Here is a 14,892-nt window from a genome sequence, read left to right as displayed (position 1 = left end):
CCAGTAATTCTTCATTGTCCCAATCTGAAATGGTTTTCTATATGCAAATATAAGGAAAAGAAACAGATGTTTTCTCAGTAACTCCATATGCTTGTAAGATCTCAATTTGGCACAGTGAATATCTACTCCAGAGGCAATGCACTTTGAAAGTACACTCTCTGAACAGAAGATAAATCTTCCCTGAAATGACATTAATAGTATAATCCCACTGTGATGCCAACAAATGGTCCCCTACCCCTTTGACTAAAATAGTTTGTCATAGTCTATAATATCGTGCATTATGCTTTAATGGTGGTGGGGATGCACTGGAACAGTTCATGAATAAATCATGCTATACAATCAAGAATATAGCAATAGCACTTAGACTTATATACCTCTTCATGGTGCTTTTATAGTCCTCTCTAAGCAGTTTTATAGAGTCAGCATATTGCCCCCAACAATCTGGGTCCTCATTTTACCCACCTCGGAAGGAAGGAAGGCTGAGTCAACCTTGAGCCGGTGAGATTTGAACTGCCAAACTGCAGCTAGCAAGCAGCTGAAGTAGCCTGCAGTGCTGCACTCTAACCACTGAGCTACCTCGGCTCTTATGAGGACTTATATGAGAACTATATACCTCCCCCCAAAAAAACACACACACATTTAGATATTTGTAGATCTGGAACTAGACACTGAGCCAAAGTTAGAGACAGTGTTGGCTGGTTGGATGCTAGACCTCACAGTGGCCGAAAGAACCCAGAACACATAATTTATGGTCAAGTACATGCAGTGGCTTCTCCAGCCATACTTAGTCTATTCTCTTATTCTCTTCCCAAATAGGTAAATCTTTATTAAGGTGTATTGGTTGTAAGAGAAGGGTCATCTCCAGGTGAGATGGGCACCATATAAGTTTAATAAATACAATAAATAAATGTAATAAAATAAACAAACAAACACGGTCTTTGATCAATATGTGAATGTATACATACATAGAGTTGGTTAGAAGATGGGTGGTTATATAAATGTTTTAAATAAATAAAAAGTGTATGTATTATATGTGTATACATAAATACACACACACATGCACAAAAGGTATGTTAAAGATGGCAGCCAAAATAAGTTATATGAGTTGAAAAGGAAGAAAGGAAGGAAAGAAGAATCTTAAAGGAATCAATGAAATACATCAGAATTGAAGAAGCTTCTTGGATAAAAATCTCTTCAAACAAAAACAAAGTCCAGTTGCTTTTGAAAAAGCACATTTGGGACAACCATGACCTGGATGACTGAGTATCTCAATAGACATATAACAAAATATAGAACTGTGGATCAATATTGTGTTGTCTTGCTCTTGTAGCACAAGGCAAAATTTGGCAACATGATGTGTAATAGTGACTTTATAGTGATGTAATATTAGTCATAAAAGCCAGTCTCCCAGACCTACGTAGCCTTGGTGCTAAAAGTTGCCGTCCCTTATCAAGAATTCTCAGTGATTTTCTTTTGCCTGGCCATATTCCATTTTATGTATTGCCTCATTAGAAAAACCAAGGCTGCCAGATTTTCTGTAATGGATATTTTCCAGGTAGATTGGAAACTATTTCTGTTAATGAGGGATGTCAGGCTGTTGGATTAAAGAGTAGTTTTAACCAATAATTAAAAATAACCATCCAGATCCTGACTTCTATCCTTGTAATTCCTAATCTCTAATCTTAAAGCATCTAGGAACTTGCATGATCTTAAGAACTTAAGACAGTATCCTTTTGGATGCGGTTATGGTAATGAATCCCATATAATAGTTGTGCCTTAGCTTTTGCCTCAAAACATTTTAGCGCAATTGGAATATAATGGACACATTTAATGAGATAAAAGGATAATACACCTGTTTCACTCCTCTGAGCAACTTATAATGTGAGCAAAGTATAGGTCCCTCCATCCCAAAAAATGAAAAGTAACTCCAAGTAATTAAAGCATTTGACCTACTGAATATTATTGCCATTGCTATACCAATGATAAATATTAGGCCCTTTGTTAAAGATCAGGACTAGGATAATTTTTGGGGCAATTTATTAGTAATTTTTTTTTAATTCACAATATTGAGCAAAGGATATAAATGCTTTTTGCATCTTTGTCACACTTCATGATATAATAACCACGTTGTCAGCATAAAGGAGGATTAAAAGGCCTCTATAAACTAATTTTGATGGGTGAAAATTATCTTCATTGAGATGATGTGTAACAGAGTTTAGGAGGGAAAAGGAGTAATAGAGTGGGGATACAGCCTTGCTTTACTCCTCATGCTGTTCAAATTTGAGTTGGTTAGCTGCCCTTAAGGATCGCATGTTATCCTCAGGTTTATATTGATACCAAGTAGATTAGTAAAAGTAATTCTGTATCTCTGTTGGTAGATAGCAATTCATTCCAAAATAATTCTCTCAATATGGAGTCAAATGCAGATTTGAAATCCACAAAAGCTGCATAAAGGGAATAATTGGATCCAAAGGTGTATTTCTCCACTAGTAGGAGTTGTAGGATTATCACTTGGTCCTGGTAAATCTTCTAGTCCAGTATTGGTGAACCTATGGCATGCGTGCCGGAAGCGGCACACAAAACTGTCCCGAGACAAATGCCTGCCCTCGCCGGCTCCTCATCACGTTCCTGTAGTCAAATGCGTGCCGGTCAATTGGCTGTCATGCACGTGTGGTGCTGGTGCACTGCGCATGTGCGAGGTGGCACGCATGCCAGAAGTTCACCATCCCACATGCACGATGGACCGCCGCACTTCCAGGGTTGCTAGCACCGCGTACACGACAGCCAGCTGGCCGGCGCGCGTTTGACCACAGGAACGTGATGGGAGCCGGCAAGGGCACACATTTGTTTCGGGATGGTTTTGCGTGCCACTTCCGGGCGGGTGGCACCTGAGAACGCGGAAGGTTCACCAACACTGTTCTAACCCGTTCTTCAGCCAGGATATTATTGTTTTCAATCCAATCATAAAACATGTGAAATAGATGTTTGGCATAGATTTTTGTCCCTTTCCAAAGGACGTCAGAATAATTCTACACACCTTTTGCTAGCTTAATTTCCATGTGAGTTCCACTCTTTTTTCTACTGTGTTTCATTCTAGCTCTGTGATGGTGAACCTATGGCATGCGTGCCAGAGTGTCACACAGCATCCTCTTTGTGGGCATGTGAGCCGCTGCCCCAGTTCAAATCTTCTGCGCATGTGCACCCGTCTCCTACCGGCCAGCTGGTCTTTGGATCTCTTCCACACATGGGGGGACATGTGCATGTGCGGGGCCAGGGCACATGTGGGGGAGTGCGCACATGCACGAGGGACTGGGCATGTGCAGGAGGTATACGTGCATGCACTGGGGGCATGGCGCATGTGTGGGGGCCATGTACATGCACAAGGTCGCATGGGCGGGGGGTCACATATGCATTGTATTTTGGGGGTTCTGGTGTGCGTGTGTGCATTCGCATATGCAACACATGCTTTGGGCACTTGGCCCGGAAAAGGTTAGCCATCACTGTTCTAGCTGATACACATAAGGAAACATATACGCAGCTGTATTAAATGCTAAGTACAGCAAATGTGAAGAAATGAATGAGGATTCTGAAGGCTGCCAGATTGCAGGAAGCAGGAAACAACCCTGAGGAAAAGCTGTGGCTGAGTAGAAAAGCACAGGCTTTCGACACAAAAGATACCAAGTCCAAACCTTCATTGGAAAAACAGCTCTACCTCAAGATGTGGAGATCTGCTATAATCTCCAAGCAAGCAACTATGAGATTCACCGGACAATGCCTTCTTACATTTGTAAACCACCAGAAAGCAAATGACATAAAAACATAGTAAACCTACACTCTTATAAAAAGTCTACTCTACCCACTGTTTTATTGGGGTAGTGCATAATTTCTATACTACAGTAATATTCTTTTTCTAGAAAAGCATAGTTCAATACACGCACTTAAATGACTCTGAGAATTAATTCTAAATATCGGGAAAGTCTAATTTTATATATGAGAAGAAAAGACTCCAATCATACTTGCATTCTAATGAACTGAGCAGAAAAGAAAGGGTTATGAAAAGAATGTTATGATATGCAGAGGCCTCATCTCCTGCATAAAACATCTGGGAAAGGACGCATTTCATAAACATTACCCTGACAAGATTATTTGACAGGTCAGTTAATATAAATGTGTTAGCTCACTGTACTACAAGATAACAACAACTACATTAAAAATGCACCGATCCCCTGAGAGGCTCAGAAGATTTGGAGGTGTGGGGGGGTTGATTATGCACAGAATAATAAAAACATATGTGCATTCAATAAGTACACCATAATCAAAAACATCATCTTAACATTCCATAAATACTACAGTTTGGGGAACACAGGAAAACAGAACGATTGTCAAACTGTGAGTTCGGAATAATTATGGCCATAAAAATCTTTCTTCATACAAAATATTACAACAATATCAAGCATTGTCAGTCATCCATATTTTTTTTGGCATGCACAAGCATAGAGATTTTGTTTAGATTTCAGCAGAACTCTGTGGCATGTGCACCACAGGCTTTTTCTGTGGCTTTGAAGGAATAAGAAAAACTTGCTAGAAAGCCAGCAGAAAGATCATTTTCCATGGGCCAAATGTGGCCCCATCAATCTGGTTTTGTTTTCAACTGAAGACTGTGCAACATAGCAGCTATATTACATCCAAGGGAAACAAATAACAGTAGTCCACATAATTTTAAAATGAAAACCTCAATAGTTATAAACCATTCTACATAAGAATCTTTGTATGCCTTTTTCTTGGGGTATATATTTTTCTCACCACAAAGTTCCTCAAACTGCATTTTCTGGGCCTTAGACCAACAGAATAAGGGGTTGAAATGAAGGGTCAACAAAGAAATCCCTAACTATTGTGAAGATGGCCCAGATATTTTGTGTAAAAACTTCTCTTTAGTAATATTCAGCATCAATAGAAGTAAAATAGCATTTATAACCATTTTGAGTTATGGGTTCCTTTTCATTAAACTAAACACATTAATTTGGAGAAAAGATAAACCAGAATCTGGACATAAACAGGATTTCCCTCTCTTCCAAATAATATTTTTTAATATGCAAAATTTAATATTATTTTTGGAAAATAATATACAAAGCTAAGCATATTGTAAAATGCTAGACAGTCCAACATATATTATTATTACAGTTGAGAAATAACTGTCTTGCTTTTTTAAAGACATGACAAATGCTTTGTTTTAGAATGAATGCCTTAAAAAATAGTTTATATGTGTGATTGATCACATAATTTAAAATTAAGCATCAGTAAAAGGACTAATTTAGGCCAGACAAAACAATGGTGTAAATAGATCAAAATAATAATTAGACATTCAAATCTCTCTAGCAATAGCAATAGCACTTAGACTTATATACCACTCACAGTGCTTTATAGCCCTCTCTAGGCAGTTTACAAAGTCAGCATATTTCCCCCAACAATCTGGGTCCTCATTTTACCCACTTCAGAAGGATGGAAGGCTGAATCAACCTTTTTGAACTGCCAAATTGCAGTCAGTTAGCAGTCAGCAGAAGTAGCCTGCAGTATTGCACTCTAACCACTGCGCTACCGTGGCTCTAACTAAAAAGTTATTAAGGTTTCTTAAAGCACCAGAGGTTTGTAGTAGTAAAGTACTACTATCTATAGGTTTGAAAGTACCACCATGAAGAATTGTAACAAACAGTAGTCCAGGAGTTATATCCACAGTTAACATTTGTTTGAATTATTATTCTGTATTATGTCTCTCCTGGATTCCTAAACATACTACTGAAACTCAAAAAGATATATAGAGAGATATAGTCATGGTTGTTTTCCTCAGAACTAACTAACAATGATGATGACACATCTCAGCAAAAATAGTTTACTTAGTAGGATCCAATCAGGATCAATAACCAGGACCAGAAATTTTGTCTCCCAAGTTTTCAAACGTGCTAGAGCCCATCCACTCTGCTACGGTAGAGAGAAATTTCTTGAAGATGGGCTTGAGCTTGAGTCTGAAAGCTTGGAAGAAAAAAACCTCTAGTCCTGGTGACTGACCCAGATTGGATCCTGCAGTATTATCCTTGGACACATATATTTGGCTTCATTCATAGTTTACCTACGAAAAATTGGATGAGCGTTCTATAAATGATCATCTTTGAAAAAAATCACTTGAGAACTGGAGACATCTAGTTGCTTCTGTATGATCTGAATGTCCTATGCCCGTTCATGTTCAGAAAAAAACAGAAAAGTAGACTTACCTCCAGGTTCTGAAGTAGTCTCTTCACCAACTAGACTGTCTGATGGCCTAGCCAAGGAAAATCCAGCCATGGTGATCATCACCAGGCAGATACGGCAATATGAATCCCAACTGAACATCTTCTCAGTGCCAGTCTGTGGTTGTCTTCCATAACTCCATGTGGACTTTAATCCCATCTGAACTCTTCTAAACAAACATGGGCTGAAAGCAGTACTTAAGCCTTGGTAGATATCTTCTTATTCCCAGGTTCTACTAATTCTCCTAAACGGAAAAGGAGAAATAAAATGTGAACTAAGATCATCACCAAAATGACATTACATTCTTAAGAAACACCCCCTATATGTATCCTCAATCATCATCAGTATAAATAACTACTGCCCCATTCCAATTTTGTTTGAACTCCAAAATAATGTCATGAAATGACATGGCAATTTAAGTAATGCAACAAGGCAAATTCCTTGTGTGTCCATTCACACTTGGCCAATAAAAAAAAATTATTCTATTTTAATGAGAGCAAAACAGAGAAATAAATGCAGTAGTTCAAGAAGTATCAATTTAGTATTGACTAAGATAGTCTTTTCATCTCAAAGATCCTCAGTCCATCAAAAATTTCAGCAGATTACACATAATAAAACTTCTGACTAATTTTGAAATTGGTTTTAAGAAAGATAACTACAATTGTTAAATACCATATTATATTGATAAAGACAAGCACAATCCTGGGACATTTGAAATTATATTCTACCTCCAATGATGATCATTTAGCAAGGTTAAGCTGCCATAATAATATATAATACAGAACTTTAAGATTTTATTGAAATATTAAATTCCACAAACACGGGGGGGGGGGGGGATAAAATCCTACAGATAGATAGCAAATATACCGTTCTATCAGTGACATGGGTGGCATAAAAATTTAATAAATAAAAAATAGCTGGCCTTTTCTACTGATATGTTAGCTTTCTATCTGTGGTGAAATTATGAATGTTGGTTTAAACCAGGAGTAGTTAACCTTTTTATACCTACCGCCCACTTTTGTATCTCTGTTAGTAGTAAAATTTTCTAATCGCCCACCGGTTCCACAGTAATGATGATTTATAAAGTATATCGTCGTCTGTGCATGCCTTTCGCGCATCGCGGATTGGGTTTGGCAGGGGGGCGCCGACTACCAGCTCTGCTTGTCTGTTACAGCTGGGTGGTGTGAGGGGAGATGCGTGAGCTATTCTGGGACGAGGCTCTTTTGTTTGCGGTTACACTATAGCGCCATTTAGTTTCACTTACATAACATGAACCAAACTTATGCGCGGGCGATACAAATAGTATATTTTCAGAAATTTAAATTGTCACGGGGAATTTTATGAAAACCTAATGAAAATGTTTTTAAATAATGCTATGAAATTTTTTTTTAAAGTCAATTAAATTAAAAAAAAGGAAAGTGCTTCAGTATCGGACAAAACCCCTACCACCCACCATGAAAGCTGGAACGCCCACTAGTGGCGGTAGGGACCAGGTTGACTATCACTGGTTTAAACAGTTAACCATCTTCACTCTACAATAATACAGTTTAGAAACACTGTAATCAACTAAAGTTATTTTTATGCTCTGTTTCTATAAAGTGAAAATATAGGTAATCTTCCTCTAAACTGAAACAATGTAAACACCATAATGTGTTTTACTTAGCAGGGGTGAAATGCTGCCGGTTCGGACTGGTTCAGCCAAACCGGTAGCGATGGCAGCAGGTGGTTTGAAGAACTGGTACTGACCACAGTGCGAGGCTCCGCCCACCCACCCAGTCATCATTACCTGTTTTTACCCTCTTACATTATCAGAAGGGTTTGCATATGCGCAGAGGGTCCGTACACGTGGCGCATGCACTTCCGAACTAGTAGGGTAGGTAAGTAGATTTCACCCCTGGTATTTAGCACTTCCTATTTTCAATATTAACTGAATGTCTCTGAAAACATATGTACTATAGGTACAAAGCAATCCTATATCCTATATGCAGATATCTTTGGAATCAAGGATTTTTATTCCCAGTGATTGCAAATTACTAAATTAATGAGACACAAATATATTACAGCTACAATCACTCATGGCACTTCTGTATTCTTATCAGTTTATTCATTTTTTCAGATCTTTTAATGGAAAATTTGAATACTCCTGTCTGAATATTCTGGAAATACGTTACACCTGGTAATAAGGCAAGGAAAGGTGTTCGCCCATAATGTTTAGGAAGGCATAGAAAAGCATTCAGTAATTATTGTTTGGTGATTATTGTTGTGATTATTTTTTAGCAGTTTCTGTTATGTTTAAATAATGAGCAAATGATACACTGATACTGTGGGATGCTTCTTTTATGTTCATATTTTACTGTAAATCAATCAAGACTTTTTTGATTGGAAGATACTAACAAGACTGAAAATAACTAAACAGAAACAAGCAATATAAAGTACTAGCAGTGATTGCTGGACTACAAGATGGTCAAGATAAGGGAAATAACTTAGGGAATGGGTGGTTTCACTACATGTTAAAGGTTCTGTGCGCTTTTAGATAATCAATAAGATGGCCAGATGAGGTCAAATAACCAACACTTAGCTGACCTTAGTGGATCTAAAAAGACAAACCACAGTTAGACCTGTTTAGTCTCTCACTGGAAGACCAATAATAAATACAAACCTATAGGGTAATTGAGTAAATGAAGAACACAATGGCAAGCCAATTATGTGTTTTACTAAGGAAACTCTGTACATACATCCATTAAAAAGCTACTTTATGTTGTGGTTATGCACTAGGCTAGAAACTAGAAGATTATAAGTTCTAATCCCACTGTAGGCCTGAAGTCAATAAAGTGACTTTCAGCCATTCACTATTTCTAAGCCCTAGTTATGAGGCAATGGCAAACCACTTCTTAAGACTTGCCAAGACAAACGCAGGGATTTGTTGCACCAAAACAAAAAGGAAACAAATTTGATTAAATCATCAAAAGTCAAGCTGAAAGAGATTTGATTTTACTAGGGTTCTTTTTTCTGGTATAGCATTTTTTCAATTTTTGATTGTTGCTTAATAATAATAATAACAGTTGGAAGGGACCTTGGAGGTCTTCTAGTCCAACCCCCTGCCCAGGCAGGAAACCCTACACCACTACAGACAAATGGTTATCCAACACCTTCTTAAAAATTTCCAGTGTTGGAGCATTCACAACTTCTGCAGTCAAGTTGTTCCACTCATTAAAGTTCTGCTTAAAGTACAGTATTTTTTTTTTAAAAAGAATTTTGTATTTAGCAAATAATATAACTGTCAAAATGCACAGCCTTATCATGTGTCATTTTGCAAAATTACTGCATTCTATTTTTGCACTGTGCAGCCCTTCTGTGAATTTGCATGGCTTGAGGCCAAGAATCAATTAGAGCAGACTCCCTTTATCAAGGTGCATGCCTTCATACACTGCAATATAAAAGATAGAGCAACTGCATGTTCAGTTCAGGGACGGCTGGCCTTACTTGGTTGGAAGTATATAATAAAGTGTCCTTTCAGGCAGTTACGTCTGCAAAATTATCTAAAGGTTCTGCTCTGGAGCAAATTATTACGTGACAGACTGTTTCTTGAGTTCATGATTTGTGGGCAGGAATGTCCATTTGTATATACAAGGAGTAGTCCAGAAATCAGGAACTCAGGATTAGCCACAATGACGTTTATAACTATTCTTATTCAACAAGGTAGATGCTGCCCAGACCGTACAAGGGATGAAGTCCCTGCCTAGCAGGTTTATATTTCCATTTAAGTATGGCAAATCAGGCTGACTGGAGAAGTATAGAGGGATTGTTCTACCCCCATAACAGCAGAATGGAAAGGAAGACCCAATGACAAAAACAGCTGTAAAATCAATCCCTTGATTGTGATTCACATGTATCCCTTCGTCCTTGAACTCTGTGTGTGATCCTAGATACGTCTTTCCATCTCAGTCCCAGCCTGTATAATGGAAATCAAAACACAGGTAGTCCTTGACTTATGACCACAATTGAGCCCAACATTTATATTGCTAAGTGAGACATTTGTTAAGTGAGTTTTGTCCCATTTTAGGACACTCTTGCCACAGTTAAGTGAAGCACTACAGTTCTTAAATTATTTGTTAATTGTTAAGTGAATCTGGTTTCCCCATTGACTTTGCTTGTCAGAAGGTCATAAAAGGAGATAACATGACCACAGGACCCTGCAACTGTCATTAATATGAGCCAGTTGCCGAGCATCTGAATTTTGATTACATGACCATGGGTCATGGTGCAATGGTCGTAAGTGTGAAAAATGGCCATAGGTCACTTTTTCAGTGTGGTTGTAACTTCAAATGGTCACTAAACAAACAGTTGCAAGTTGAGGACTATCTATATTGGCCTAACTTACAAGACAATCATAAATATTATTTGAGGGCTCAGGGAACAAGATTAACATTGAACTAAAGCAGGGGTCTGCAACCTTAAACACTCAAAGAGACATTTGGACCTGTTTCCCACAGAAAAGAAAACACCAGGATCCACAAAACCCTTCCTGTGCCTGACTGTTTCTTGAACAGCCACATAACTAGCATATGTAGTTGAATTAAACATTCTGTTTTCTTCTGAAACTTTTCTTTTCTTGGATTTATCCATGGTTGACCTAGCGGGGACTGAAAAGCTCAATAAATCCAATAAATAAGTCACACATTGGCGATTGTGACACATATTTTGAGTGACAGGGAGCTGCAGCAGAGGGGTGAAAGAGCCACATGCAGCTCCAGAATGAAAGCAATACTTGAATCTTTGCTTAGTCTTGGTCTCCCTTATTTTCTCCAGGTTTTCAGGTTCATTCATTCATTCAGGCATTCATTCATTCATTCACTAAATACTTTTTCATCTTGCCTCTTTTTTCTCTTTCAATAATTTTTACACTACAAATGAGACACATTTGTAAAATAATTCTGGGCACAAAAGGAAAGCACTCAAGTATCATGCAGCTTTCATCAATTACATACAAGGGAATAGAAGAAAGAACAAAGAAATAGAAACAAAATCTTGTTGAAGTTTGCCACACGTTGGACAAAACTATATTATCAGGTTGTTGTTTTTTCAAATCTTCCCCAACTTGGTGTCTACAGCTGTACTGAATGATGTTCAGATGTTGTACAGATGATAAAAGTTGCAATTGCAAAGACACTAGATTGGGGGAAAGGTATGTTATATTCTCAAAGGAATAAAAAAATTCAGTCTTGATTGTCTAACGTACTACTTTAAACCTGAATGCTGCTAGTGGATCTTCATAATTCAGAAGCAGTATCCACATTCCATTCTTCTTTTTATCTTTTCCAATAATATGCTTGGGTAAACAGAGATAGGACAGGATTCTTTTTCATGAACTGTTCTTATTTATTTATTCATTCATTCATTCATTTTATATTAAGCCTTTTTTATTGTTATAAATAACTCAGAATGTTGAACATACCTAAGACTCTTTCGTCCTCCTATGCTGTGTGGTGGGTTGGGCCGAGGGAGAGTGACTGGTCCAAAGTCACCCAGCTGGCTTTCATGGCTAAACTGGGACTAGAACTCAAGTCTTCTTTCTAGCCTGGTGAGACTGAATCAGTTTATCCAGTCATAAAGTTTCTCTAAGCACAAAGAGACTTAGGAAATATATATTGTACCACAAAAGGAATATAGGAAGCAATTTAACCTCTGTAGTTGTATATTGGTTATAGACAACAATTGACATGCAGAGGTGTGTTCTGTGTAAAAATCTTCTAAACGCTTCCAGCATCTGCAATCTTTAGCATGCTCTTGCTAAGAAGAAACAAGGTATTGAACCCAGTGGAAATCAAGAGTGCAAATCATTGCAAAAATGAGTGTCCTATATATATTATATGTTCTACAGAACTTGAAAGATGGGTGAGTTTACTCTGAGTGAGACTGTACCTTAAGTACTTTGTCCAGTTCTGGGCACACTTTAAGAAGGGCTGAAATGAACTTGGATAAATTCAGGGAATGCAATGAAGAACAAAGAAAGCAATATTCAAGGCACCCATACCCTATGAAGAGAAGTACTGAAGGAATTAGGCATGTTTAGGTTTGAGAAGTGTAATGGCTGTGTATGGTACCTGCCTTAAGTACTTGTCAAAATAGAAAGATGGAGTCTAGTATAAATGGAAGAAATAATTCTAATAGAAAACAAAACCAAACGATTTACCCAACCCACTTTGCTGGCACTGCTACTAAATGATCTTATAAGTGAGACCGCCTATGCTGAGTCATTACAGACCCCTATCCCAATGTTTGGAATACAGCCTCAGCATGCTTTTTTGGCCCTCACAATTCTGGCTTCCTGACTACAATAGCATAATCCCTTTTGGATTCTCAGGCTGAGCAAAAGCCTCACATGGTGTTTATTTTTCCCTCTGAAAGGGAACTCTGTCTCTCCTCTCAGCCAGCCGTATACTGGGCGGAGTTGTCAGCCACCCATGATTGATGGTTCACCTTGCCACCCTGCTCATCAAGTCAATTTTCACCTCCTCACATACCTGCCCAAAGTGTCGTTCCAAAGTGACAAGCATTAGGAGGGGGAAGACAGCCCAGGGTTGGGAGCCAAAATGAACTTCTTCAAGCTGTAAGCTCTTCGTTTTTTTTCTTTCTCTCTTTTTTAAAGCACAAGCAAACAAGTAGTACCTGTTCTAGATTGGCAGTAATTAAACTGAAGCCAAAGTATTCATTTTAATCTCATCCCATTGTTATGTGTGTGATATTTATCAGTCTCCAGAGTGGTTGGAATTTGTTGCTGGTATGTTGTCTAAATCAATATGCCAGCCTGTCTATCCTATTAGGCATTAAGTAATGCAATAAATATGTGCATTGATGTATCAGTGCCCCTATAACCAATTAACTGGGTAGCAATTAATTGATGACACACTGGAGCTGATTGCCAAAGAAGACCAGGGCCCCCTCTCTCTTTCTGCCTTATAATCTTCAAAGTGATCAACTATTAAACATTAATTCTGAAAGGTTATTTGGGAAAACAGCCCAGCAGCCTCAATAGTTTTGCATTGTCCAAATTCTTTTCAGTCACTTTCCCACCTCCACCCGCAGAACTAGCTTGTGTGTCTCCCAAGACCTCTATGGATCAGAGAAAGAAATCTGCATTTTAATTGACATTCCAAAAGAGTACTGGGGCTGCTTATTGCAGCCTATTCAAACCAAGCAGGCTTTTCAAATGAAAATGAGTAAAGGCAAGTAGAAGATTTACAGGGATTTGTACAAGGAAGACAATGAGGCTTGAAATGTCGGAAGGGTGCTCCATACTAACCAAATAATGGGCCATTATTTGAAAGGACATTTTTATATATTAAAATATCAGCAATTGGGGGTGAGAAAGGAGTGCTCTCTTTCTCTCTCTCTCTCCTTCCCTCCTTCTCTCTCTCTCCTTCCCTCCTCTCTCTCTCTCTCCTCTTTCCTCTCTTTCTCTCTCACTCTCTCTGTCTATCTCTCTCTCTCTCCTTCCCTCCTTCTCTCTCTCTCTCCTCTTTCCTCTCTTTCTCTCTCACTCTCTCTGTCTATCTCTCTCTCTCTCTCTCTCTCTCTCTCCTTCCCTCCTTCTCTCTCTCTCTCTCTCCTCTTTCTTCTCTTTCTCTCCTTAAATTCTGAACCCTGAAAAGGGAAGAGACCTAAAATAGTAAGGATCCTCAAGGATAAATTTTTCCACTTTTGGTTTGCATTAGTAATACAGCACGTTTCTACTAAGCCTGTGTAAATCTTTGCTTTTGATACACATACTGCTGTATAGCATTCACTAAAGGGTTCCATGTGTTATCATTTTTCCTAGCTGGGTCTTTGGCGCAATAAGTAAAAGAATTTGCAAACATGTAGGTATGACATATGCCGAGCTCATGTAACTTGAGGCTGCCACTTGTTCCTCTGAAGCCACAGCCACTTCTTCCTCTGAAATCCCGTCTCTTCAAATCAAAGTCCTTTAAACATTATGCCAAGCAAATTGGAGCTCTACAATTCAGATACTGTTTCAACCATGATAATTGGCAACTTTTTTTTTTTTTTACTACAACATGCCTTGCATATTTCATTATCTGGAATGTCATTGGAGGGATCAGGATGGGTCTTCAGCATTTTAAAAACACGATGCTGGAGCTAAAAACCTCAGTGTAAAATTCTTCCAGGGATAACTTGAGATTCTGTCTCTTGAGGCCAACTCATAAATCAGAAGGGGGGGCAGCAAAGAACTTGGCATAGGCTAAAATGTTTACTTGTACTTCCAGTATTCTCTGTTAAACCAGTGTTGAAAAAGAGTTATGGGAATTTAATTAAGCCTGTTGTAATAATTAAGGTATTAGTACTACAGGTTTTGGAGATAGACTTGGAAGAAAGGAACAGTCTTAACACTATGGAGTTCAGGAGCTCACATAATGGGGCTTTTCAGATTCAAGGGCTGCTAAGGCAAAGATCCATACTGAAAAACCAGAGAACTAGGAAAGATTCTAGATCGATCTGCTATATAGGAACCGGGGAGGCAGCGAAGAGCGTGCAGCCCAGACGTTCATTCCCTACCCTGAGTTCGATTCCCGTCACGCCTGGAATTTTTTTAAATTTTAATTTCTTCCA

The 14,892-nt window shown here is 38.4% G+C and overlaps 1 protein-coding gene across 15 annotated transcripts in view; it reads right to left on the bottom strand.

The window, feature by feature from the left end:
- The window catches only part of FGFR2 (fibroblast growth factor receptor 2), a 173,696-nt gene that overhangs the window by 114,346 nt on the left and 44,458 nt on the right, over window positions 1-14,892 (bottom strand). For all 15 annotated transcript variants that reach the window (XM_058188393.1, XM_058188394.1, XM_058188390.1 and 12 more), the window contains exon 2: window positions 6,267-6,526. In XM_058188393.1, the coding sequence (XP_058044376.1) occupies window positions 6,267-6,441 (175 nt within the window). In that variant the 5' untranslated portion in view covers window positions 6,442-6,526. The remainder of the gene's footprint in view (window positions 1-6,266; window positions 6,527-14,892) is intronic.

This window comes from Ahaetulla prasina, chromosome 6 (assembly GCF_028640845.1).
Source record: "Ahaetulla prasina isolate Xishuangbanna chromosome 6, ASM2864084v1, whole genome shotgun sequence".
Classification (NCBI taxonomy): Eukaryota; Metazoa; Chordata; class Lepidosauria; order Squamata; family Colubridae; genus Ahaetulla; species Ahaetulla prasina.
This window is presented reverse-complemented; position numbering and strand designations above follow the sequence as displayed.